Source organism: Nycticebus coucang, chromosome 18 (genome assembly GCF_027406575.1).
Source record: "Nycticebus coucang isolate mNycCou1 chromosome 18, mNycCou1.pri, whole genome shotgun sequence".
NCBI lineage: Eukaryota > Metazoa > Chordata > Mammalia > Primates > Lorisidae > Nycticebus > Nycticebus coucang.
In genome coordinates, this window is record NC_069797.1 from 43,621,485 (window position 1) to 43,649,125 (window position 27,641).

Below are 27,641 nucleotides of genomic sequence, written 5' to 3' on the forward strand. Positions count from 1 at the left end.
GTCGTCCTCAGTAGAATGCCATGGCGTCACAGCTCACAGCAACCTCAAATTCTTAGGCTTAAGCAATTCTCTTGCCTCAGGCTCCCAAGTAGCTGGGACTATAGGTGCCCACCACAACGCCCAGCTATATATTTTTTGTTGTTGTTTTTGTCATTGTTTAGCAGGCCTGGTCAGGTTCAAACCCACCAGCCTCGGTGTATGCGACCGTGGTGTGTGTGTGTGTGTGTGTGTGTGTGTGTGTGTATTTTTTTTTTTAGAGACAAAGTCTTACTTTGTCACCCTCAGTAGAGTGATATGGTGTCACAGCTCACAGCAACCTCCAGCTCTTGGGCTTAGACGAGTCTCTTGCCTTAGCCTCCTGAGTAGCTGGGACCACAGGCACCCGCCACAATGCCCAGCTATTTTTTTTGTTGCAGTTTGGCCGGGGCTGGGCTTGAAGCCGCCACCCTCGGTATATAGGGCCAGTGCCCTACTCACTGAGCCACAGGCGCCGCCCAGGAAAACAATACTTTTTAATAATAAAACACTATACTTTTATAATAAAACTCTGAACTTTAAGTGAAAGATGACGAAATTGTAGTAAAATTAGTGTAAACTATCATTTCATAATTCGTGATCTCTAATTTTTGCTTTTTCAACTGATTTATATACTAGGTTCTCTAGAAATTGATTATACACATACACAACTAGTGTTTTAATGTCTGCCTTTCCATTTTTTTAGTTATTGGCTTCCATTGAGCAGAAGTAATATAATGGAAGTTCTCTTCCTTTTTTTTTTTTTTTTTTTTTTTAGAGACAGAGTCTCACTCCATCACCCTTAGCAGAGTGCCGTGGTATCACAGCTAACAATAACCTCCAACCCCTGGGCTTAGGCGATTCTCTTGCCTCAGCCTCCCGAGTAGCTGGGACCACAACGCCTAGCTATTTTTTGTTGAAGTTTGGCTGGGCCCAGGTTAGAACCTGCCACCCTCAGTATATGGGGCCAGCACCCTACCCACTGAGCCACAGGTACCGCCCTCTTGTTTTTATTTGATAAGACTATAAATTAAGAGTTAAAGGAAAAATGTGGTTCAGCGCCTGTAGCTCAGCGGCCAGGGTGTCAGCCATATACACTGGAGCTGGCAGGTTCAAACCCAGCCCAGGGCCTGCCAAACAACGACAATTACAACCAAAAATAGCCGGGCATTGTGGCGGGCGCTCGTAGTCCCAGCTACTTGGGAGGCTGAGGCAAGAGAATTGCTTAAGCCCGAGAGTTTGAGGTTGCTGTGAGCTTTGATGCCACAGCACTCTACGGAGGGTGACATATGCCACTATCTCAAAAAAAAAAAAAAGGAAAAATGTTCTTCCCTTTAATGCTGTAGTATAATTAAGTAGAAACAATGATATAAAATCCTCCTTAATTTAAATTGAAAGAAAACCAGTTTGGTCTTAAACATATTTCATAGATAACCTAATTTTTATATTTTAAAATGTACTTAACTCGGCACCCGTAGCTCAGTGGCTCATGCACCGGGGCTGGTGGTTTTGAACTCAGCCAGGGCCTGCTGAACAGCAGTGACGACAATAATATAAATAAATAAATAATAAAATGTACTTAAATTTCAACATTAAAAAACAAGAAACCACCAGGCATGGTGGCTCACGCCTATAATCCTAGCACTCTGGGAGGCCAAGGCGGGTGACTGCTTAAGCTCAGGAGTTTAAGACCAGCCTGAACAAGAGCAAGACCCTGTCTTTACTAAAAATAGAAAAACTGAGGCAAGAAGATCGCTTGAACCCAAGAGTTGGAGGCTGCTGTGAGCTATGACGATGCCATGGCACTGTACCCAGGGAGATAGCATGAGACTCTGTCTCAAAAACACCCCCCAAAAACAAGAAACTATATTTCAGAATAGAAAACATTGCCTATTATAAATGTACGTTTTAAAAAGTCAAGTTTTCACCCAAAATAGCATAGCTTAATCACATATCAAACCTTAAAATCTCTCTATCCCAGTGCTACACCTACTCTGACACTATTACAAACATACATTGTGAAATGGGTAGTTTAAGGTGCAGCAGAGGAAAAATTCTTTTTCCCTTTACCCTCTTAGGTTCTCTGGCTGGAACCCTATAAATTGGGCAGGCAAAGATGGATTAAAAAAAAAAACCAACGACGGCTCCGTGCCTGTAGCACAGTGGTTACGATGCTGGTCACATGAACCAAGGCTGGTGGGTTCGAACCCGGCCCGGGCCAGCTAAGCAACAAAAACAACGAAAAAATTCCTGGGCGTTGTGGCAAGCACCTGTAGTACCAGCTACTCGGGAGGCTGAGGCAAGAGAATCACTTAAGCCCAAGAGTTTGAGGCTACTCTGAGCTGTGATACCTTGGCACTCTACCAAAAGTGACATAATGAGACTCTGTCTCAAGAAAAAAATAAAAAGAAGCTCAGCACCTGTAGCACAGTGGTTATGGCGCCAGCCACATACAGCGAGGGTAACGGGTTCGACCCAGCCCAGGCCAGCTAAACAACAATGACAACTGCAACAAAAAAACAGCTAGGCCTTGTGGTGGGTGCCTGTAGTCCCAGCTACCGGGGAGGCTGAGGCAAGGGAATCTCTTAAGCCCAAGAGTTTGAGGTTGCTGTGAGCTGTGATGCCATACCACCCTACTGAGGGTGACATAGTGAGACTCTGTCTCAAAATAAATAAATAAATAAATAAAATAAAAAATTAGCTGGCCTATGTGGTGGGCACCTGGAGTCCTAGCTGTGTGGGAACCTTAGGCAGGAGGATTGCTTGAGCCCAGGAATTTGAGGTTTCTGTGAGCTAGGCTGATCCTATAAAACTCTAGCCTGGGCAAAAGAGTGAGACTGTCTCAGGAAAAAAAAAAAAAAGAAAAGAAAAAAAGCAGTCAATCAAGAAGCCATTTAATTTATAAGTAATTGAAAGTGCCAGAACCCAAATATAAATTACCTTTTAAAAAGTTGTTTTAGGGCAGTGCCTGTGGCTCAGTGAGTAGGGCTTCTTATACTAAGGGTTGTGGGTTCAAGCCTGGCCCCGGCCAAACTGCAACAAAAAAAAAGCCAGGCATTGGGCGGTGCCTGTGGCTCAAAGGAGTAGGGCGTTGGCCCCATATGCCAGAGGTAATGGGTTCAAACCCAGCCCCAGCCAAAAACTGCAAAAAAAAAAAAAACATAGACAGGCGTTGTGGCAGGCGCCTGTAGTCCCAGCTACTTGGGAGGCTGAGGCAAAAGAATAGCCTAAGCCCAAGAGCTGGAGGTTGCTGTGAGCTGTGACGTTACAGCACTCTACTGAGGGCGACAGACTGAGACTCTGTTTCTTAAAAAAAAGAAAAGGTGGTTTTAAAATCAAACATTTTATTTCCACATTAACACACACACCCAAGAAACCTCCCAAATACTTTTAAATTCAATTAATACAGTTATAAAGTCAATTATATACTATTTAAAACCCCCAAAAGTCAATCAGTTTAACAATCCAAACATTTTGGGTGGCGCCTGCGGCTCAAGGAGTAGGGCGCCGGTCCCATATGCCGGAGGTGGCAGGTTCAAACCTAGCCCTGGCCAAAAACCACAAAAAAAAAAACAAAACAATCCAAACATTTCCAGATGCAGTTTTCAAAGCTACCTTTGGTTGTGGTAAAACCAGAGTTGGAATCAACATACTTGAAATCCATTTAAAAACATTAGCTCATATTAATGTGTTCAATAACATTAGTTTACATCTGGCAAACTGGAATATGATGATTTGAAGTCATAACACTGAAATACATATATATATGTTTTGCCCCAAGGCTCCCACGGTAAGAATCAAGGGCCATAAAAGGAAAAGTCCAGGCTGTAACAGCTCTTAGAGGTATGTGAGTTTAACACTAGTTATAGTGACAATCATCAGACTTCATCAACTAAATGGTCCCTTGCTAAGGTTTCATATCAGCACAAATGCAACTTACTTTTATTACACAGAAAAAAAAAAAAGGATCATTTGCTAACTTACCTTCACCTGTGTGTGTTTCTGCAATAAGCTGAAGGTGCTGAATACAGGCAGTAGCAATATCTACTACTCTATCAATCATAAAACTTCCCTCCGTGTCAATAAAAATTGCTTCACCTGCCACTCCTCCGAAACATTCTGGTATCTGCACATCTACTGCTAACTGAATACTGTTGAGAGAAAAAAGCCAAATGACCACACCATTATTTTGATCATATAAGAAAATATTTTCAAACTCCAGATGATGACCAGTAAGTTACCTCTGAAAATTTTATAAATGCAAATATACTCCCCAAGGCAACAGTAATGTCTGACTCTCTGTCGGCCCGCGGGCCACATGAGGCGGCGTGATTGCATTTGTTCCCGTTTTGTTTTTTTACTTCAAAATAAGATATGTGCAATGTGCATAGGAATTTGTTCATAGTTTTTTTTTTAAACTATAGTCCGGCCCTCCAACAATCTGAGGGACAACGAACTGGCCCCCTGTTTAAAAAGTCTGAGGATCCCTCGGGGAGTAGGTGTGCCTATAAAATCAAGATTAAAGACTTATTAAGGGGTGGTGCCTGTGGCTCAAGGAATAGGGTACCAGCCCCATTTATCAAAGGTGGCAGGTTCAATCCCGACCCCGGTCAAAAACTGCAAAAAAAAAAAAAAAAGACTTATTAAGGATTTTTAGGTCTCTGGAAATACAATCCTGTTCTTACTATGCATTAACTTATTTTTTAGATATTTGACTTTCAAATATATTCTCAGGAGTGCACTAATAAAGTAGAAGCTGCTTGTTTACCCTTATGACTGCACTATAATGCTGCAAAAGAAATTTTTTTTTTGAGACAGAGTCTCAAGCTGTCACCCTGGGGAGAGTGCTGTGACATCACAGCTCACAGCAACCTCAAACTCTTGGGCTTAAGTGAATCTTGCATCAGCCTCCCAAGTAGCTGGGACTACAGGCGCCTGGCAACAACACCCGGCTGTTTTTTTTGCTGTAGTTGTCATTATTGTTTAGCAGGCCTGGGCCGGGTTCAAACCCCGCAGCTTCAGTGTATGTGGCCGGTGCTCTACCCACTGGGCTACGGGCGCCACCCGAAAGAAGTATTTTTTGATATCAAAATAACTGCATCAATTTATCGAGATGGGGTACTAAAGTAACACAAATGTAATTTAAAGTTGATTTTAATTTGATGCATACACATAAAAATAAAAGCATATACATATGATTTTTGGTCTCCAGTGTGTAAACCAACAGTACAATCCTCTAATACTTACATAATATGTTACTAAGCCCACCCTTAAGAAGAGAATAATTTATTTTACCATAATTGTGTTTTTCCAACACCTGGTGCACCACAAATTTCTGTTGTTTTCATCAAGGGTACTCCACCCCCAAGAATATTATCTAGTGCTGAACAGAAGGTAATTATGAAGCCCTGGGTATGCTCCTGCTCAAGAAGTTCCAGTGCTGTACACTTCTTGCCTGACTCAGATGTACCAGCATATCTTGGTTTATTTGTGAGACATTCTCTTCTTATAATTTGCAGAGTTTCTAAGGCTTCCTCTTTTGATATCCCAACTTCTGAAAGTAAAATTTAAAAAATCTTAATTTTAGAGATTTAAAACAATCAAATACGATAATGGGTTACCTTTGTTAATTTCAGTTTTTTTTTAAGAGATGGGTCTCACTATGGTGCTTATGCTGGAGTACAGTGGCTATTCATGGGTACAATCCCATTACTGATCAGCACGGGAGTTTTGACCTACGTCATTTCTGACCTGGGCAGGTTGATTCCTCCTTAGGCAACATGGTAGGGCCCTCCTCCCTGAGAGGTCACCATAGTGATTCCAAATTTAGTATGGACACCTGATGGGCATAGCACACTACATCCCAGAGCTCCTTGACTCAAGTGATCCTCTAGTGTCAGGCTCCTGAGTAGCTGGGACTACCGGTGCATGCCACCACATCTGGCTAATTTTAGTTTTTTGATAAGAATGTAGGAGGAAGAATGTACTATTCCAGGCTGGGTGTAGTAGCTCATACCTGTGATCCCAGAACTCTCTGAGGCCAAGGCGGGTGGATTGCTTTAGCACAGGAGTTTGAGACCAGCCTGAGCAAGAGCAAGACCTATCTCTACTAAACTAGGGTGGTGCCTGTGGCTCAAAGGAGTAGGGCGCAGGCCCCATATGTCTGAGGTGGCGGGTTCAAACCCAGCCCCAGCCAAAAAGCTGTAAAAAAAAAAAGAAAGAAAGAAAAGCCAGCTGAACAGGGCACATACCTGTAGTCCTAGCCACTGAAGGAGGTTGAAACAAGAGGATCACTTGAGCCCAGGAGTTTGAGTTGCTGGAAGCTATGACACCAAGGCACTCTAGCCTAGGGCAACAGAGTGAGACTGTGTCTCAAAAAAAAAAAAAAAAAAAGTAGGCTCTGCACCCATAACACAGTGTACGGCGCCAGCCACATACACCGAGGGTGGTGGGTTTGAACCCGGCCCAGGCCAGCTAAAACAATGACAACTGCAACAAAAAAATAGCCGGGCGGGCAGCACCTATGGCTCAAAGGAGTAGGGCACCGGCCCCATATGCCGGAGGTGGCGGGTTCAAACCCAGCCCTGGCCAAAAACTGCAAAAAAAAAAAAAAAAAAATAGCCGGGCGTTGCGACTGGCGCCTGTAGTCCCAGCTACTTGGGAGGCTGAGGTGAGAGAATTGCTTAAGTCTGAGAGTTTGAGGTTGCTGTTAGCTGTGATGCCACAGCACTCTACCAAGGGCAACATAGTAAGACTCTGTCTCAAAAATAAAAAACAAAACGACAACAACAAAAAAAAAACCATGATTGCATTAATGTACACAGCTACGATTTAATAAATAATAAAAAAGTACCATTCCTTTAACTATTTAATTTTTCAACTTAATAAAGGCAGTTGTCTGTCTTAGTCATCATACAAAGATTTATGTATTACCTCAGAAACAGAATTCAACAAACACTTCTGAGTACCTATTAAATTTCAAGAAGGGCGGCGCCTGTGGCTCAGTGAGTAGGACGCCGGCCCCATATGCCGAGGGTGGTGGGTTCAAACCCAGCCCCGGCCAAACTTCAATAAAAAAATAGCCGGGCGTTGTGGCGGGCGCCTGTAGTCCCAGCTGCTCGGGAGGCTGAGGCAAGAGAATCGCGTAAGCCCAAGAGTTAGAGGTTGCTGTGAGCTGTGTGACGCCACGGCACTCTACCGAGGGCGGTACAGTGAGACTCTGTCTCTACAAAAAAAAAAAAAAAAAAAGATCTCAAGAAGAAATAAAAGTGTATTAGCTTCAGCCATTTAACTATCCATTTGGCCTTATGAAGCCGTAGTCATCTTGTTCTCATAAAGTCTACAAATTATTGTTCGGATGAGAACAAAAATAGCTTCTTTAACTGCCTAAGACAAGGTACAACTTTAAGAAACGAATGTGCATAATAAAAACTTTGCCAGGGGCTATATGTCATGCCAATAATCCCAGCACTTTGGGAGGCCAGGAGAACAACCTCCGCAACATAGTGAAACTAGTTTTTACAAAAAAATTTTTTGGCTGGGTGTGGTGGTTTACATCTGTCATCCCAGCATTCTGGGAGGCAGAGGCAGGTAGATTGCCTGAGTTCACAAGTTCAAGACCAGCATGAGCAAGAGTGAGACCCCGTCTCTAAAAAATAGCCAGGTGTTGTAGCAGCCACGTGTAGTCCCAGCTACTCAGGAAGCTGAGACAAGAGACTCGTGTAAGCCCAAGAGTTTGAGGTTGCTGTAAGCTATGACACCATGGTACTCTACTGGGGGCAAGAAAGTGAAACTGTCTCAAAAAAAAAAAAAAAAAAAACTTGGGAGACTGAGGCAGGAAGATCACTTGAGCCCAGCAGTTTGAGGTTGTAGTGCACAATTATCACATCTGTGAATAGCCACTGCATTCCAGTCTGGGCAACATAGCAAGACCCCCACCTCTTTTTTTTTTTTGAAACAGAGCCTCAAGCTGTCGCTCTGGGTAGAGTGCCGGCTCACAGCAACCTCCAACTTCTGGGCTCAAACGATTCTCCTGCCTCTGCCTACCAAGTATCTGGGACTACAGGCGCCTGCGACAACGCCCAGCTATATTTTGGTTGCAGCCATCATTGTTTGGTGGGCCTGGGCTGGATTCAAACCCGCCAGCTCAAGTGTATGTGGCTGGCACCTTAGCCGCTTGAGCCACAGGTGCAGAGCCAAGACCCCACCTCTTAAAAAAAAAAAAAAGACACTTTTCATGGAAACACTGATGTAATAAATTCATGTAGCATTCCAAAATACTTAATGAGAAAAAGTACTCAAAGCACAAATGCTGCTTCTCAACTACACAATTTCATTCCTACCTGACAGTATGGACTGAGAAAAGGAAATGGCAATTACACAGCAAGCTGCTAAGTAAATAATGGTAAGGATTATAATACTGTTCAGTTTGATATATCAGTGCTTGATTTGGTAAAGATATGAGCTCTAGATGTGATGCTAATAAAACACAGTGTTGGTAGCGGGGCATAATGGCATGCATTTTGTAGCACCAGCTTACTCAGGAGGCTGAGGTGGGGAGAGATCCCTTTAGCCCAGTACTGAGATCATCCTGTGATATAGCATGGCCTCATCTCTACATATAACATGGTGCTGATGAGTATTTAAGAGATGTAAATCCTGTCCAATTCAAGAGCTTGAACTCTGGTACCAGACTGCTTGGGTTTATAAACTCGCACTATTCCACCAAGGGAAAATGCCCACCCCAATCGCTGGAATTTGTGAAACCACACCATTCACTGTGTGACTTTGGACAAGTTACTAAACTTCTGTCTGCCTCAGACTTTTTTCTTCTATAACAAGGGAACAAGGCCAGTACAGTGTCTCATGCCTGTCATCCTAGCACTTTGGGAAACTGAGGTGGGAGAATGACTTGAGGAGGGGGATTTCAAGACAAGCCTGAACAACACAGAAAAACCCTGCCTCTGCACAAAATACCAAAAATTAGTTGGGCATGACTGCATGGGCCTGTAGTCCCTGCTACTCAGGAGGCTAAGGCAGAAGGATCCCTTGAGACTAAAAGTTTGAGGTTGCTGTGAGTTATGAATCACACCACTGCACTCTAGCCCTGGCAAAGAGAGCTTCTCTCAAAAAACAAAACAAAAAGGAAAGAGAGAGACAATACACAGTAAAAAGAAAAGTTCATAGAATATTAAATTAAGGCCATCATAAATGGTCAATTATTCTGATTATCATTCAGTCTCTCATTTCTTCTTCGGAAAACCAACGTGTTGAAAGAAGAGTTGGGGCGACGCCTGTGGCTCAATGAGTAGGGCGCCTGCCCCATATACCGAGGGTGGCGGGTTCAAACCCAGCCCCAGCCAAACTGAACAACAACAAAAGCCGGGCGTTGTGGTTGGCGCCTGTAGTCCCAGGTACTCAGGAGGCTGAGATAAGAGAATTGCCTAAGCCCAAGAGCTGGAGGTTGCTGTGAGCTGTGACGCCACGCACTCTACCGAGGGTGATAAAGTGAGACTGTCTCTACAAAAAAAAAAAAAAAAAAAGAGAGAAAATAAAGAAAAAGAGTCCACTAAACATTAGCGTATGCAGTTTGTCATAGCACTTAAAGTTGGGTCTACAGGGCGGTGCTTGTGGCTCAGTGGGTGGGGCGCCAGCCCGCTACACAGAGGGTGGCCGGTTCAAACCCCGCCCCGGCAAACTGCAACAAAAAAATAGTCGGATGTTGTGGCGGGCGCCTGTAGTCCCAGCTACACGGGAGGCTGAGGCAAGAGAATCGCCTAAGACCAAGAGCTGGAGATTGCTGTGAGCTGTGATGCCACAGCACTGTACCTAGGGGGACAAAATGAGACTGTCTCTTTAAAAAAAAAAAAAAAAAAAAACAGCCCGGCGCTGTGGCGGGCGCCTGTAGTCCCAGCTACTCGGGAGGCTGAGGCAAGAGAATCGCTTAAGCCCAGGAGTTGGAGGTTGCTATGAGCTGTGTGAGGCCACGGCACTCTACCGAGGCCATAAAGTGAGACTGTCTCTACAAAAAAAACAAACAAAAAAGGTGCGTCTACAATACTTATTCTTGAGTGGTGAGTTGAAACCTCTTTACTTTCCAAAGTTAAGGGCAATTTAACTTAAAAGTGTAATATGCACAGCGAGAGTGACCACAGCCAACTTCATTTTGGTGTATGTCAAGATGCTGTAATTCTCACCAATGTATAACTTGCGGTACGCCGGAATATGAGGTTTGGTATTTTTCTTTCTTTCTTTTTTTTTTTGGCCAGGGCTGGGTTTGAACCCACTACCTCTGGCATATGGGACCAGAGCCGTACCCCTTTGAGCCACAGGCACAAGCCCGAGGTTTGGTATTTTTCAATGAATTACTAAGAAGGGAGAGAAGGGGTGTCGTCTTTCTGCTTTCTTCAGGTTTGGGGAATTCATTTTTTTTTTTTTTTTTTTTGAGACAGAGTCTCACTATGTCACAGCTCACAGCAACCTCATAAGCGATTCTTTTGCCTCAGCCTCCCAAGTAGCTGGGACTACAGGCACTTGCCACAACGCCTGGCTATTTTTTTGTTGCACCTGTCATTGTTGTTTAACTGGCCCAGGCCGGGTTCCAAACCCCCAGCCTCGGTGTATGTGGCTGGCGCTGTAACCACTGTGCTATGGGCGCCAAGCCAGGTTTTGGGAATTCTATTCCCTTTTTCCCTCTTAGTATCTAGAGACCCTTCTACATGAATCCTGCCTTTCTAGAATTATGATCCTGCTATGGATTTGGAACAGCAAAAATTAGACAGTTTGTCTCGTTCCAATTCTAAATTCCACTATTACCTAGCCCAGTTATCACCTAGATACCTAACCTCCCCAAGATCAGTTCTCTCATTTATATCTTGAACATAATAATCCATGTAAGAGGGTTCTTTGGGGGTATAAGATAATTCTCAAGGCATTCAGCAGGCCCTGACACAGAAAAAGCAATTAGCAAATGTATTCACGACCATAGCTCTACTCTTTCAGACAAGTTTTACGCGGAATTAAAGAGCTGTTTCACATTGTAAACGCGACTGTGTGAGGCAACAGACTCTGGCCGAGACTATGGAAACCTGAGGCGGGAGAACCGAGGAGGCAGCGCCGAAGGCGGCCTGGTGTGCCCGAGTTTGCAATCGGAAGTCGTTACCTTTGCTGAGCTCGGAGGGTTTCAACTCTAGGAGGTCCTCTGCAGTCTGGAAACCTGCAGACACAAGCTTCACCCGCACCGCAGGAGAAAGCGGGAAACTCACTAAATCCCGCTGCATTTCAAATCGGTAACCCTACGCGCAAAGTCGCGCCGATCTAAAACCGCTACACCACGCAAAGGCAAACTCCCCTAGCTAGTGCCGGCTGTGCCGCGTGACGTCAGTCGTAAAGCGGAAAGGGCGGGGTCTGCGGCCGGGCAGACCCCGTGCTTTAGGTTTTGCCTGGTCCAGGTGGGCATGTATATTTTCACACTTCGGCGTGGTTTCCTTTGTGGTACCTCCCGGATCCCACCTAGGATTTCCCAGTCAAATGTACCTCCTGCCAGTAAAGAGATAGTTGGATACCATACAATGGAGAACTAGGCCCAGTGGGTTCTACACACCCTATTTTCTCACCTCCACCCTGGCCTATAGGGTGGAAGCCTCGGAATCTTTAGGAGGAATGATATCCCAGAATAAGAGTAAGGAGAGCACACTAGACAGTTACCAGTTTTTTGGTGTTTAAAGACCAAGAAACACTTATGTGAGAATTAATCTACGTGCCCATTACAGGGTTCCAGTCTGTTGGTGCTTCTTGCTGGCCGTCCCCCCTGCCTGCTCCCCTAGCTTTTCCCGCCCTCGCGAGGGATTGTGGGCCAGCCTCACGCCGCGCGGGCGCTCAATCCCCGCACCCACCCGCGCGGTCCCGCGAGTCGAGTCTGGAGTATTGAGGTTTCTGAGACGGTTAGTGCTTCGTGACCTGCGTAGTTTAAGAAGGAGCTGGAAAAGTAAGCAAATAATGCCGCCATAGTGGACTGGGCCTGAGCTTCTCGGGTCTTGAGAGGGAGGGATTGGGCTGCGCAAAAGCTGGTCTGGTCAGAGTTGGCGAGGGGTGTTCAAGTCGTAGAGGTGACCGCTTCTAAAAAAGAACTTCAGAGAATTGGGAGGCAGTATGAAAGGTGACTTGTGAGGTCTTTCCTTGCCTAGGTATGATTTACGTAGGAGAGTAACATTCTCTTCCTATTGGCAACGATTATTAGCCTTGACTTTTCCCAGCTTAAATGTACTCCCTAAATACTGCAAATCAGAGCCCCTTTAAGTACATAACGTCTAAGAAAAGAAACAATGTTGAGCACTTCAGCAAGTCCCACAGTTTCATAGTTATGCCACGAGGAAGATAAAGACAGAAGCTCAGCGTAGAGGTATCACCGAAATTCAAATCTACATATACTAAGGTACCTCCAAATTGTGAGTCCTTAGTAGTGGGAAAAATGCAAGAAGCGTTTGTACCCCATTTATTGGGTCAGGGAAGGTCTAGGAGGGCTGGTCAAAATGTGATTCACTGCTAAGTACATTGCTTAACTACTGTTTTTTTGAAGAAAGAGTCTCAGACTTTCGCCCTGGGAAGGGTGCGTGGCATCACAGCCCACAGCAACCTCAAATTCTTGGGCTTCAATGATTCTCTTGCCTCAGCCTCCCAAGTAGCTGGGACTACAGGCGTCAGCCACAACGCCTGGCTGGGTTTTTTTTTGTTGTTGGAGTTGTCATTGTTTTAGCAGGCCCAGGCCGGGTTCGAACCTGCCAGCCTCAGGTGTATGTGGCTGCTGCCCTACTCACTTAGCTACCAGCGCCCTGCTTTAACTTATAATATGGGCTACATTTGGGCGCACACTGGGCATTACATAAATATTGTCCTCAGGAAGAATTCGTGCTTATGCTTATAAAACATCCAGGTTCTTGGGCAAAGAAGAGATGGTCTTACCACAATAGCTCTTCAGTTAGTTTGGCCAAACTTGCATTCAGCAGTAGCTCTCACTTCGGTCAAACTCATTGGAATCAGTCATATTTAGAATTTTGTTTCATTGGCAGTGAGAGTTAAACTAGTAGGCTTTATCTGTAGGTACACAATTAGGTATTGTTAATATCTTATGACCCTTGAGGTACCTGTAGTATTACTTTTATCATCATTAAAACATCTGTAATGCAGTTTGCTATTTAGTCATGCTCTCAACTGAGATCCAGGTTTATGAAGGCAGGCACTAGGAACTAAATCTATGAAATAAATATGAAAGGTGCACTTTTCTATACTGTCAGTTTTCTCAAGATTTGTTTTAGTAGAGAAGGAAGAGTTGAATTATTTAAATGGTATGTCAGTTGAAATGTTTCATATTCAACAAGCATTACTATATGGTGGAATAAAATGCAAATAAAAATAAATTTTAAGGTAAACATAGGACTTCAAAGATAGATCAGGCTTCAACTGGATACTTTACTAGTCTCCCAAAGCCCCCTGAAAATGTTTTTTGTTTTCCTTTGTAATTAGTCAATGAAAAAGTTTGACAGGCAATGCTGTGGGCAAATGAGCATGGGCTTGGGTTTCATACAGATTTAGATTTGTATGACATCTGTGCAAGTTACCCAGTGTGTGACCTTTGGCAAGTTTCTCAGTTTCCTCACTTGCAAGTAGAAGAGGATATTTCATTGGGTTGTTGGAAAGATTAAATTAACAAATGTAAAGTACTTAGCACAGAAAAGGTGCATAAGAAATCTTAGTTTCATACTGGGCTGGTGGCTTATACCTGTAATCCCAACATTTTGGAAAATGAGGCAGGAAGATCTCTTGAGGCCAGGAATTCAAGACCAGGTAGATAACATCAAGATCCTGTCTCTACAAAAAAATGAAGAAAAAGAAAAATTAGTTGGATGTGGTAGCATGTTCCTGTAGTCCTAGTTACTTGGGAGGCTGAGGCAGGAGGATAGATTGAGTTTACAAATTTGAGACTGCAGTGAGCTATGGTTGTGCCACTGCACCCCAGCCTGTGTGACAGCAAGACCCTATCTCTGGAGGAAAAAAATCTGTCTCTTTCTCCAGTTAAAAAAATATTCTAATGTGTGTATTCAATGAATATATCCTCATGAAACTCCTAACTTAGCAGAGTGCTAATAAGTGTGAGATACAGGTATTTTTTAAAAATGCCTATGATTGTAAAAATGTGAAAAGTTAGAGTGCTTTTATATCCTTTGACTTGATCCTTTTAGTAATCCTATGAGCAGTTAATTGGTGTCCCCACTTAGCGTTAGCACACTGAAGATCAAATATTTACTAAGTGCTAGTTATGTGCCAGGTAATGGTAAACAAGACAGACTCTCTGCCCTCTGAAAGCCTATAATCTATCATGATCATTATTGAGTATTTCAGACATGTGTTTCTGACTTATGTTGCTGTCTAGATATAATACTAAGGGTAGGACAATATTATTGCTATTTGTCTATAGTTAATCTGTGGAAGTATTCCAATAATGGGATATTTTCATGTTGATTGGGCTATTTTCTGGTGATGTAGGACAGGAGTAATAGGAATATTTTTGTTATAACTGGGGAGAAGTTTGTTTAAGCCTAGGAACATAGATTTGGGCCAGGTGCCGTGGCTCACCTCTGTAATCCTAGTACTCTGGGAGGCCGAGGCAGGTGGATTGTTTGAGCTCTGGAGTTAGAGACTGGCCTGGGCAGGAATGAGATCCTGTCTCTACTAAAAATAGAAAAATTGGCTTGGTGTCCGTAGCTCAGTGACCAGGGCACCAGCCACATACACCGAGGCTGGTGAGTTGGAACCTGGCCCAGGCCTGCTAAACAACAATGACAATTACAACAACAAATAGCCGGGCGTTGTGGTGGGTACCTGTAGTCCCAACTACTTGGCACTGAGCTACAGGTGCCGAGCCTGATTCAGTTTATAAAAGTTTTATACATTTAGTTAATAGTTTTGCATAGATTGATGTATGGTATTGTTATGTCTGCTTTGTCTGGTTTTGGCAACAGTTATGCAGTCTTTGTATAATGAACCTAAGAAGCTTTTCAGTACGTTTCCATGCTAACCTACGTTAACATTTAACAAACAGGTGATGCCATAGCTCAGTGGGTAGGGCACCGGCCACATATACCAAGGCTAGCGGGTTCGAACCCAGTTTGGGCCAGCTAAAAACAACAACAACTGCAACCCCAAAAAAGAAAACATAGCCGGGTGTTGTGGTGGGCACCTGTAGTCTCAGCTACTTGGGAGGCTGAGGCAAGAGAATCACTTAAGCCCAAGAGTTTGAAGTTGCTATGAGCTGTGACACCATGGCACTCTACCCAGGGCAACAGCTTGAAACTCTGTCTCAAAAAAAAAAAAAAAAAAATTTAACAAACATATATTTTTCTTCATTTTTTTTCTTTTTTCTTTATTTTTTGAAACAGAGTCTCACTCTCTTGCCCCAGGCTAGAGTCCTATGGCCTCAGCCTAGCTCACAGCAACTCAAACTCCTGGGTTAAAGTGTTCCTCCTGCCTCAGCCTTCACAGTAGCTGGGACTACAGGTACCTGCCATGACGCCCAGCTAATTTTTTCTATTTTAGTAGAGCCAGGATCTCCCTATGTTGCTTAGGCTTGTCTCAAACTCCTGAGCTCAAGGGATCCTCCCATCTTGGCCTCCCAGAGTGCTAGGATTACAGGCATGAGCCACTGTGCCTGGCCTGTTCATTTTTTTTTCTTTCTTTCTTTCTTTTTTTTTTTTTTGAGAAAAAGTCTCACTTTGTTGCCTTTTGAAGAGTGCCATGGCGTCATAGTTCCTAGCAACCTCCAACTCTTGGGTTCAACTGATCCTCTTGCCTTAGTTTTTCTTTTTTTTTGGTTTTTGGCCGGGGCTAGGTTTGAACCCACCACCTCCAGCATATGGGACCGGCATCCTACTCCTTGAGCCACAGGTGCCGCCCCTGCGTCAGTTTTTCTATTTTTAGTAGACATGGGGTCTCCATCTTGCTCACACTGGCCTTGAATTTGTGAACTCAAGCAATCCTCCCTCCTCGGCCTCCCAGAGTGCTGTGATTACAGGTGTGAGCCACCACCCCTCATTTTTTTCTAATCAAAGAAATGTGGCTTTCAAAGGACATTAAAATATGCAGAGTGTCTGTGAGGATTATAGCAGTAGCATTTTTCTTAACTTGCTCGAGCTAGAAGAGAGTGGAGGAAAGACACTTTTTTGCACTAAGGCAAATTCTCCTGAGCATATATTTCTATACTAGGTCAATAACAATGAAATTCTTGTGAAATATTTAACGTAGGCCTTGTGAAGATTATGGGCCCCTTAAGGATTCTGTTATTAGTTTAAGAAGGCACTGCTAGTCACAAATCTTCTGAAACTGGCATTTTGGATATAAGAATTGTTTTGGGGGTAACAGCAGTATAGTTGACAGACATCATCTTTTCCATTGCACAAGTTGTTCTCAACCAGATTTCAAGGAATCTTAATTTTATTTCATAACACAAAATGTAGATATTTTATTTATAGATTATATATACATACATGTATTTATATTACTTAATACTTCCTTCTTTGAAAAGGAAAGTTTATAAAATTAAAACTGATGGACTCTCAGAAGATCAGATTTGAGTAGTTTCTGCTTGCCTCACAGAATCCACTCCCCCTTTAGTCCAATATTTTTTCTTTCTGTCTCAGCAGCTTTTTTTTTTTTTGAGACAGAATCTCAAGCAGTCATCCTGGGTAGAGTGCCGAGGCATTATATCTCAGAGCAACTTCCAACTCTTGAGCTCAAGCAATCCTCTTGCCTCAGTTTTTCTGTTTTGCTCAGGCGGGTCTCAAAATCATGAGTTCAAGCAGTCCACCCACCTCAGCCTCCAAGAGTGCTAGGATTACAGGCGTGAGCCACAGTGCCTGGCCTCAGCCACTTTTATGTTCTCAATGATTGCTTGCTAACCGTTATTTATTTATTTATTGACAGTCTCACTCTTGTGGCTGTGGGTAGAGCGCGATAACTTATAGCTCACAGCAACCTCAAACTCTTGGTTTCAAGCGATTCTCTTGCCTCAGCCTCTCAAGTAGCTGGGACTACAGGTGCCCACCACAACTACCCTGTTTCCCCGAAAATAAGGTGTGCTCCCAAAGATGCGCTACGTCTTATTTTCAGGGGACGTCTTATCTTTCCTGTAAGTAAGTCTTATTTTCGGAGGATGTCTTATTTTCAGGGAAACAGGGTACTTACTGGCTAGTATTTTTGTTTTTTTCCTGTTTTTTAGTAGAGATAGGGTCTCACTCTTGCTCAGGCTGGTCTCAAAGTCCTGAGTTCAAGCAGTCCACCTACCTCAGCCGCCTAGAGTATTAGGATTACAGGCGTGAGCCACTGTGCCTGGCCTCTTGTTAATCTTTAATAAAAAAATTTTTAGCAGCATAAGTTTTTCCTGTTTTAAAGATATAATCTGCCTAATTTATTTTGGCATGGGAGAGAATAGCATAAGACAAAAAGATTTGGGAAATAGGGTAATTCTGGTGAGATCTTGGAGAGACAGCTGTTGAACTTGGTAACTCTAAGTTACAGTGAAGAAGGAAGGTGAGGGTTGAAAAGAGTGATATTTATTACGTGGTCATAAGTACAGTAAATTATTAACCATTGCCTGAGACAGGATTTGCTCTTTTTTGAGGAGTCTAATAATAGGCTCGGGAGTTTCTTGTAGAATCAACTCTCTAGTAGTCTTATTGTGGATTTCTGAAACACCTGTGAAAAAGAAGATAACCTTTAGCTTGTGGTGTTGAGTATAGGAGGTTTAAGGACACCTCTAAAATTATGGAGGTTTCCAAGGTCAGGGTCGTTTATTGAAATCTGAGTGTGGAAGGGGGCGCTCAATGAGCTTTTCAAAGTTTGTTTCATTGAAAGTTAGAATTAGGGCTCTGCACCTGTAGCTCAGCGGCTGGGGTGCCAGCCACATACACTGGAGCTGGTGGGTTTGAACCCAGCCTGGGTCTCCCAAACAACAGTGACAAGTGCACAACAACAAAAAAAGTGGCCGGGCATTGTGGAGGGCACCTGTAGTCCCAGCTACTTGGGAGGCTGTGGCAAGAGAAGGGCTTAAACCCAAGAGTTTGAGGTTGCTGTGAGCTGTGACGCCATAGCACTCTACTGAGGGCGACATAGTAAGACTCTGTTTCAAAAAAAAAAAAAAATTAGAATTAGTTTGTGAGTCTGGGCAACATAAGCAGAGCTCTTCTGGACACACAAAAAGATAGCATTTGCATACTTGCTCCTTTAAGTAAGAATTTCCTGTGTGTTTGAAAGAGCATTTTGTGCTTAGGCTTGACGCTTTGGACTGACAACCTATACAAGACTAGATTTTCAAAGGTACTTTTACCAAATTTCATCGTGTTGGACTTGGTCACTCAAATTACCTGTATAGCAGCTTAACTGTGTCAGAAGTTCCCAGGACTGAGGAGGGCATGGTGGCTTGCCCCTTTTGTCCCATCTACTAGGGAGGTTGATGCAGGAGTATCCCTTAAGGGCAGGAATTTTCGTTAAAAGGAAAAAAAAAATCACAGTGACATTATTAGCACCAAATCCTCAAAGGCGGGAGCAAGTTTACATGTTTACATTTTTTTTTTAATATCTGTTTAGGATTTTTTTTTTTTTTTTTTTTGCAGTTTTTGGCTGGGGCTGAACCCGCCACCTCCGGCATATGGGGCCGGTGCCCTACTCCTTTGAGCCACAGGCGCCACCCACAGGTTTACATTTTAATCTGCAGAGTGTTTTTTTTTTTTTTTTTTTTTTGTAGTTTTTGGCTGGGGATAGGTTTGAACCCGCCACCTCCGGCGTATGGGACCGGCGCCCTACTCCTTGAGCCACAGGCGCCACCCAGAGAGTGTTTTTAAATTTTGTTTCAGTAGCATCTCCAGGCCTTTCTAACTAGGAAAACGAATGAGATCAGCAAAAGGGGTGTGGAACATGTAGATAAGGCGCCAGGACTGCTGGTCATTTGTATCGTAGGCCCTATGTTACCTAAGATTTTGACGAATCAAGATATACAAAATTATTGTTCCTGGTAATTATAGTTGGAAAATTTTTATTTCAGAAACGAGGTGCTCAATGAACCACATGAGAAAAATAACCCTAACTAAGAGTGGTTTTAATCTAAGGGTGTCTGACCTGGCAGCTTACTCAATTCATACTTACCTGGTGGGGGAGATACCATGATCATGAAGGTGGTTCTCCCAGGGTGAGGTTCATCTGTTGCACTCTGGATGTACTGACCCCTGTGATTTCCTCAAGTGTAGGAAACTCATCTGCATAATTTGTGGTAGTGGGGGACTGCATTCGCACTACCCTCTGTCTTTGTCTGTCAAAAGAAGACCTTGAGTTTTATCTTTGGGTATCATTTCCATGTTATGGTCACGTGGAAGTGATTTACTGGGGTATTATTAGAGCAATAGTTGTTCCTTAATACTATCTGTTAAGGAAATTTTTTTTACATCGCACAGGAACCTCCACTTCTTGGGTTAGGCAGTCCTCTTTCTTCAGTCTCACGAGTAACTGTAATACCCGGCTATTTTTTGTTGCCCGCCACCCTTGGTATATGGGGCCAGCCCCCTCAAGGAAATTTTTTATTATCCCTCTCCCAGCTTCCTACTTATCTTTGTTTTCATTGTCCATAATTCTGTATTTTTATGTGTACATGCTGTTTATTTAGCTTCTAGTTATGGGTGGGACTATGCAGTATTTGAGTTGGGACAATGTAGGATAGGTATGATTTTTAAGCCAAGACTGAATATATGGGATTAGTTTGTTTCTCTATGGTGGAATCCAATACATATTCCTTACAACCCCTTTCCCCAGTAGGTATTTCTATAAATGGTTACCACAGAATTAGTGACTTAAAGCTACACAAAGTGTTTAACATTTAAAGTAGTCAGAAGTTTAGAGGGGTTTCTCAGGAGACTGGGGAGAATCTGTTACCTTGTATTTTTCAGCTTCAAGAGGCGGTCTACATTCCTTGTTTGTGACCCATTTAGCATCTGACTTCTCTTCCACTCTTATATCCTCACTTTTCTGGTCCTCTTGTGTCCTTGTAAGGATTCTGTGATTACATTAGGCCCACCAGGGTAACCAAAGATAATCTTTCATCTCAAATCTTTATAGCTGCATACAATCTTTTGCCATAATGAAAAGTACAGATTCATGGGGATTAGGGAAAAGACATTTTTGGTGGGCTATTATGCTGCCTACATCATCCAGAGTCTCCAATTCCTCAGGAGCTTTTGATGTCCCCCAAAGCGGCTTGGAGTATGTAGATGAGTATTGTGTTATCTGGTCTTACACACACTATACTTATGTTAGGATTTTGCAACTATTCTAAGTCCAAAATGTTGTTGTCTGGCTGTTATAATTTGGAAACGTCTTTATGTTGTGACAGGCTAGAACTTGTGCAAGGAGACTGGTGTGTTTGGAATCTGAGGGTCAGATGCCATGCTGTTGGTACAACTCATATTTACCTGGCAGGGGAGATACCATGATCACAAATATTCTAGGGTGTGGCTCATCTGTTGTACTCCAGATGTGGAAAACTTGACTGCATGATTTGTGGTAGTGGGGGCGTGTATTTGTGCTATTTCTTGTCTTTCTTAAAGACAGTTACTACTGGGTGGTGCCTGTGGCTCAAAGGGGTGGGGCGCTGGCCCCATGTGCCAGAGGTGGTGGGTTCAGACCCAGCCCTGGCCAAAATAAATAAATAAATAAATAAAATAAAATTTCTAAAAAAAAAAAAAGACAGTTACTACTGCCGTATTAGTCTTATACTCTGAACTGTAAACTGTTTTTAAAGTTTGCACAGAGGTAGCAAGTTAACTGTAGTAACAAGCTTCCTTTTGTATTTGTTCTTAGATCTTGCATTATGTTTTGTTTTTATCCAAAATGATTTTACTTTTTACTCAAGTAACATACATGCATGCATCATATAATAGGGTTTGACTTCAAAGATATCTCTACCCAGTACAATTAATAGCTGTTTCTTCTGTTGTTTTTGTACTGGTATTATAGTAAGGATTTATTTAATATTTATCACCCCAATATCTTCATTCCTCTATCTTTGATGGGACAAATTTAGTTCCACAATTGGTTTCCTTGGTTGTATGCTTTTACAACTTGTTGACTTCTCATTTGGAAAGATGAAGATATTAGCAAGGTTGGGCGCAGTGGCTCATGGCTATAATCCTAGCACTTTGGGAGGCTGAGCTCAGAAGTCCAAGACCAGCCTGAGCAAAAGTGAGACCCCTGTCTCTACTAAAAATAGAAAAACTGGCTTGGTCCCTGTAGCTCAAGCAGCTAGGGCCCCAGCCACATACACCAGAGCTGGCGGGTTTGAATCCAGCCTGGGCCTGCCAAACAACAATGACACCTATAACTAAAAAATAGCTGGACATTGTAGCGGATGCCGGTAGTTCCAGCTACTTCAGAGGCTAAGGCAAGAGAATTGCTTAAGCCCAGGAGTTGGAGGTCGCTGTGAGCTGTGATGCCACTGCAGTCTACCCAGGGTGACAGCTTGAGGCTCTGTCTCAAAAATAAATAAATAAACAAATAAAAATAGAAAAACTGAGGCAAGAGGATCTCTTGAGTCCAGAGTTGGAGGATGTTGTGAGCTATGATGCCACAGCACTCTATGTAGGGGAACAGCTTGAGACTCTATCTCCAAAAAAAAGATATTAATAAGGCTTTATCCTACCCATAAAAAAAATAATGATTATGTAGAGGTTTAGCAGAGCAAGAACAGATGTGAATGATAGGCATATATGAATTCTTTACTACTTGTAAATAATAATAACTTCATTTAAAGTAATGACTATCTTTTGTTTGGTCAGTTTTTTATTTTTATTTATTTACTTTTTATTAATATTAAATCATAGCTGTGTACATTAATGTGATCATGGGGCACCATACACTGGTTTTATAAACAGTTTGACACATTTTCATCACACTGGTTAACATAGCCTTCCTGGCATTTTCTTAGTTATTGTATTAAGACAATTATATTCTACATTTCCTAAGTTTCACATGTACCCTTATAAGATGCACCGCATCCCCTCCTCTCCCTCTTCCCCACATTGTTAGGTTATAACTGGGTTATAGCTTTCATATGAAAGGCATAAATTAGTTTCATAGTAGGGATGAGTACATTGGATACTTTTTCTTCCATTCTTGAGATACTTTACTAAGAAGAGTATGTTCCAGCTCCATCCATGTAAACATGAAAGAGGTAAAGTCTCCATCTTTCCTTAAGGCTGCATAATATTCCATGGTGTACATATACCACAATTTATTAATCCATTCGTGGATCCATGGGCACCTGGGCTTTTCCCATGACTTAGCAATTGTGAATTGGGCTGCAATAAACATTCTGGTGCAAATATCTTTGTTATAATGTGATTTTTGGTCTTCTGGGTGTAAACCTAGTAGAGGAATTGCAGGATTGAATGGCAGATCTATTTTTAGATCTCTAAGTGTTCTCCAAACATCTTTCCAAAAGGAATGTATTAATTTGCATTCCCACCAGCAGTGTAGAAGTGTTCCCTTTTCTCCACCTCCACACCAACATCTCTGGTCTTGGGATTTTGTGATATGGGCTAACCTTACTGGAGTTAGATGGTATCTCAAGGTAGTTTTTTTTTTTTTTTTTTTTGACTGGGGCTGGGTTTGAACCCGCCACCTCCAGCATATGGGACTGGCGCCCTACTCCTTGAGCCACAGGCGCCACCCCTCAAGGTAGTTTTGATTTGCATTTCTCTGGTGATTAAAGATGATGAGCATTTTTTCATATGCCTGTGGGCCATGTGCCTGTCTTCTTCAGAGAAGTTTCTCTTCAAGTCCCTTGCCCAGCATGCGATGGGATCACTTGTTCTTTTCTTGCTTATACTTTTGAGTTCTCTGTGGATTCTGGTTATTAAACCTTTGTCAGAGACATAACCTGCAAATATCTTCTCCCATTCTGAGGGCTGTCTGCTTGCTTTACTTACTGTGTTCTTGGCTGTGCAGAAGCTTTTTAGTTTGATCAGGTCCCAGTAGTGTATTTTTGAAGCTGCTACAATTGCCCGGGGGGTCCTCCTCATAAAATACTCACCTAGAACAATTTCTTCAAGGGTTTTCCCTGCACTCTTTTCTAGTATTTTTATAGTTTCATGTCTTAAGTTTAAATCTTTAATCCAGTGAGAGTCTATCTTAGTTAATGGTGAAAGGTGTGGGTCCAGTTTCAGTCTTCTACAGGTTGCCAGCCAGTTCACCCAACACCATTTGTTAAATAGGGAATCTTTTCCCCACTGGATGTTTTTAATTGGCTTGTCAAAGATCAAATAACGGTAAGTAGCTGGGTTCATCTCTTGGTTCTCTATTCTGTTCTAGACATCTACTTCTCTGTTTTTGTGCCAGTACCATGCTGTTTTGATCACTATCGATTTATAGTATAGTCTGAGGTCTGGTAGAGTGAGTCCTCCTGCTTTGTTTTTATTTCTGAGTAATATCTTGGCTATTCGTGGTTTTTTCTGATTCCATATAAAAAGAACTAAAAAAATATTTTTTCAAGATCTTTAAAGTATGACAGTGGAGCTTTAATAGGGATTACATTAAAGTTGTATATTGCTTTGGTAGTATGGACATTTTAACAATGTTGATTCTTCCCAGCCATGAGCATGGTATGTTTTTCCATTTGTTAACGTTTTCAGCTATTTCTTTTCTGAGAGTTTCATAGTTCTCTTTATAGAGATCTTTCATGTCCTTTGTTAGACTCTCAAATATTTCATCTTCTTTGGCACTATTGTGAATGGAATAGAGTCCTTAACTGTTTTTTTCAGCTTGACTATTGTTGGTATGTATAAAGGCTACCAATTTGTGAATGTTGATTTTGTAAATGTTGATTTTGTAACCTGAGACGCTGCTGTATTCCTTGATCACTTCTAAGAGTTTTGTAATAGAATCCCTGGTTTTTTCCAGATATATAATTATATCATCTGAGAAGAGTGAAAGTTTGATCTCTTCTGACCCTATATGGATACCCTTGATCGCCTTTTCTTCCTAATTGCAATGGCTAAAACTTACATTACAATGTTAAAGAGCAGTGGAGACAATAGGCAGCCTTGTCTGGTTCCTGATCTGAGTGGAAATGATTTCAATTTAACTCCATTCAATACAATATTGGCTGTGGGTTTGCTGTAGATGGCCCCTATCAGTTTAAGAAATGTCCCTTCTATACCAATTTTCTTTTTTTTTGTAGAGACAGAGTTTCACTTTTTTGCCCTCGGTAGAGTGCCATGGCGTCACACGGCTCACAGCAACCTCCAACTCCTGGGCTTAGGTGATTCTCCTGCCTCAGCCTCCCGAGTAGCTGGGACTACAGGTGCCTGCCACACCGGCTATTTTTTTGTTGCAGTTTGGCCAGGGCTGGGTTTGAACCCACCACCCTCGGTATATGGGGCCGGTGCCCTACTCAGTGAGCCACAGGTGCCGCCCTATACCAATTTTCTTAAGTGTTTTGATCATGAAGGGATGCTGTATATTATCAAAAGCTTTTTCTGCATCAATTGAGAGAATCATATGGTCTTTGTTTTTTAATTTGTTTATGTGCTGAATTATACTTATAGATTTACGTATATTAAACCAGCCTTGAGACCCTGGGATAAAACCGACTTGGTCATGATGTAGAATTTGTTTGATGTGTTGCTGGATTCTGTTTGTTAGGATCTTGTTGAATATTTTTGCATCTATATTAGTGATATTGGTCTATCATTTTCTTTTCTTGTTGGGTCTTTTCCTGGTTTGGGGATCAGGGTGATGTTTGCTTCATAGAACGTTAGGTTAGCCAAAAGTTTATCTATTTTATTGACCTTTTCAAAGAACCAACTTTTTGATTTATTGATCTGTTGTATAAATTTTTTGTTTTCAATTTCATTTAATTCTTCTCTAATTTTGGTTATTTCTTTTCTTCTACTGGGTTTGGGGTTGAAATGTTCTTCCTTTTCCAGTTGCTTGAGATGCCCCATTAAGTTGTTAACTTCCTCTCTTTCCTTTCTCTTGAGGAAGGCTTGCAGTGCTACAAATTTCCCTCTTAGGATTGCCTTTGTGGTATCCCAGAGGTTCTGATAATTCGTGTCTTCATTGTCATTTTGTTCCAAAAATTTGGCAATTTCCTTCTTGATCTCATCTCTGACCCAGCTATCATTCAGCATAAGGTTATTTAACTTCCATGTTTTTGTATGAGTATGCAAATTCCTGTTGTTACTGAGTTCATAGTGGTCTGAGAGGATGCAAGGAGTAATTTCTATTCCCTTAAATTTACTGAGGTTAGTCTTGTGACCTAATATGTGATCGATTTTCGAGTATGTTCCGTGGGGTGATGAGAAGTATGTGTATTCAGTTTTGTTGGGATGAAATGTTCTGTAGATGTCTGCTAAATCCAAATGTTGGATGGTTAGGTTTAAATCTAAAATTTCTTTGCTCAGCTTCTTATTGGAGGATCTATCCAACACTGCCAAAGGAGTGTTGAACTCTCCGACTATTAGGGAGCTGGAGGAAATCAAGTTGCTCATGTCTGTTAGAGTTTCTCTTATAAATTGAGGTGCATTCTGGTTGGGTGCATAAATATTCATAATTGAACTCTCATCATATTGAGTATTACCCTTAACAAATATGAAGTGACCATGCTTATCCTTCCTTATTTTTGTTGGTTGTGTCTGCAAATAGAATTGCAACGCCTCACTTTTTTCTGGCTACCATTTGCCTGAAATATGGACGACCATCCTTTCACCTTGAGTCTATGTTTATCTTTTAAGGTAAGATGTGACTTGTATGCAGCAAGTATCTGGCCTAAGTTTTTGTATCCAGTCAGCTAACCTGTGCCTCTTTAGTGGACAGTTTAAGCCGTTCACATTAATGGAGAATATTGATAAGTCTGGTAAAATTTTGGGTATTGAGTTTTTCAGAAGTCCAGTGGACATTTTTAATCCTTTCGCCACTGTGGAAGTTGGAGTTTGATAAAAAGTTTGAGTGAGTTTATTTTTGTGGTAGAGGATTGGGCTGGTCATTATGGAGGATAGGTCTGAGAATATCCTGAAGAGCTGGTTTGGTTATGGCAAATTTCTTCAACATATGAATGTCATTAAATATTTAATTTCTCCATCATAAATGAAACTCAGTTTAGCTGGACACAGGATCTGGGGTTGAAAGTTATTTTGTTTTAGGAGATTAAAAGTCAATGACCACCCTCTTCTGGCTTGATAAGTTTCAGCAGAGAGATCTGCAGTCATTCTAATATTCTTCCCTTTGTAGGTAATGCATTTCTTACGTCTGGCTGCTTTCAAATTTTCTCTTTCAATGAAGTTAATTATGATGTGCCTGGGGGATGTCTTATTCGGATTGAGTCGTGCTGGGGTTCTGAAACTGTCTGCTATTTGAATTTCAGAATCTCTTGGCATGTCTGAAAAATTTTCTTTCATAATTTCATGGAGAAGGGCCTCTGTGCCTTGTGAGGCCACTTAATCACTTTCAGGGATTCCAATGAGGTGGATGTTAGCCTTCTTTGAATTATCCCAGAACTCTCTGAGAGAATGATCTGTTTTGCTCTCCATTTCTCTTCCTCTTTGAGAGTTTGGGAGCATTCAAAAGCTTTGTCTTCAATGTCAGAAATCCTTTCTTCTGCTTGCTCCACTCTATTACTGTGGGATTCTACTGTAGTTTTCAGATCTTTGAGGACTGCAAATTCTTGCTTCAGTGCATCAAAATCCTTTGGTGGTTTTGTCTTTAAATTCATTAAATTCTTGAGACAACTTTTGAATTTCTCCTCAAATTTCTAATTCTGACTTTTGAATTGCTTTTTGAATTTCTACTTCCAAATTTTCCTCCATTCTATTAATCTTGTTTGTAATCCAAATTCTGAATTTGATTTCTGACATCTCGGCCAGCTGTTTATGAATGGGATCTTCAGTTACATCTGCCATATCTTTCCTTGGGGTGGGGAGGGTTGATCTATTCTGGTTATTCATGTTACCAGAGTTTTTCCGCTGGTTCTGCCCCATGATTATTTTACACCGTTTGACTTTTCCCCTGGAGCTTTGTTGAGGACCCGTACAGTGCTACGGCCTGAGAAACTGGGGACCTATTTGGTGTGGTGGGTCTAAATGGTTCTGTCTTGTTTTCAGCTGGTCCTTGTTCAACCCTAGTGAAACAGTTACGCTGGGTTGAAGTCTCAGCTGTGGAGAAATACCAGCAATTAATTCACCCTGCCCCCCACAGGCAACAATTGGAAAAGGAAAATCAAACCTTCCTACAACCACACACCCAGGGCACCACCTGAATAGTCCTCGGGCAATTGGCTCAGTTCAAAAAGTCCAAATCAGTTGTCTCAGTCAGCACCTGTCTCAGGTGTCAGAGTTTCAAAGGTCTCAGGAACTGGATCGCAGGGGTCTGGTGACAACTCAAATATGACTTGCTCCGGTGCTCCGTGAAGTCAGAAGGACCCACCCAGCAAATATAGTAGTCTGGGAAGATTGATGCCTCCTTCCCCACCTTGCACCTTTGTCACACCCAGTCACTGATAGCCCCTCAGGACTGTGACTCGTTGCCTCCCGTGAGCA

At 42.2% G+C, this 27,641-nt stretch overlaps 1 protein-coding gene and 1 non-coding gene across 6 annotated transcripts in view; one reads left to right on the forward strand and one right to left on the reverse strand.

Moving 5' to 3' along the window:
* The window catches only part of RAD51C (RAD51 paralog C), a 51,474-nt gene extending 40,078 nt beyond the window's left edge, over window positions 1-11,396 (reverse strand). For 4 of the 5 annotated variants that reach the window (XR_008375529.1, XM_053569118.1, XM_053569116.1 and 1 more), the window contains exons 1-3: window positions 11,177-11,373; window positions 5,311-5,569; window positions 4,000-4,166 (exon numbers count right to left, since the gene is read on the reverse strand). Coding sequence is in view for 4 of the 5 variants with exons in the window: in XM_053569118.1 (XP_053425093.1) it covers window positions 4,000-4,166; window positions 5,311-5,569; window positions 11,177-11,294 (544 nt within the window). In the remaining variant the exon portion in view is untranslated. Of the gene's footprint in view, window positions 1-3,999; window positions 4,167-5,310; window positions 5,570-11,176 lie in introns of all 5 variants that reach the window. The other variant, XM_053569117.1, reaches the window with a different exon arrangement.
* Window positions 11,397-19,198: 7,802 nt separating this feature from the next.
* On the forward strand, window positions 19,199-19,361 carry LOC128571393 (U1 spliceosomal RNA). The gene has a single exon (XR_008375815.1). It is a non-coding gene; the product is annotated as a U1 spliceosomal RNA (small nuclear RNA).
* The last annotated feature ends 8,280 nt before the right edge of the window (window positions 19,362-27,641 follow it).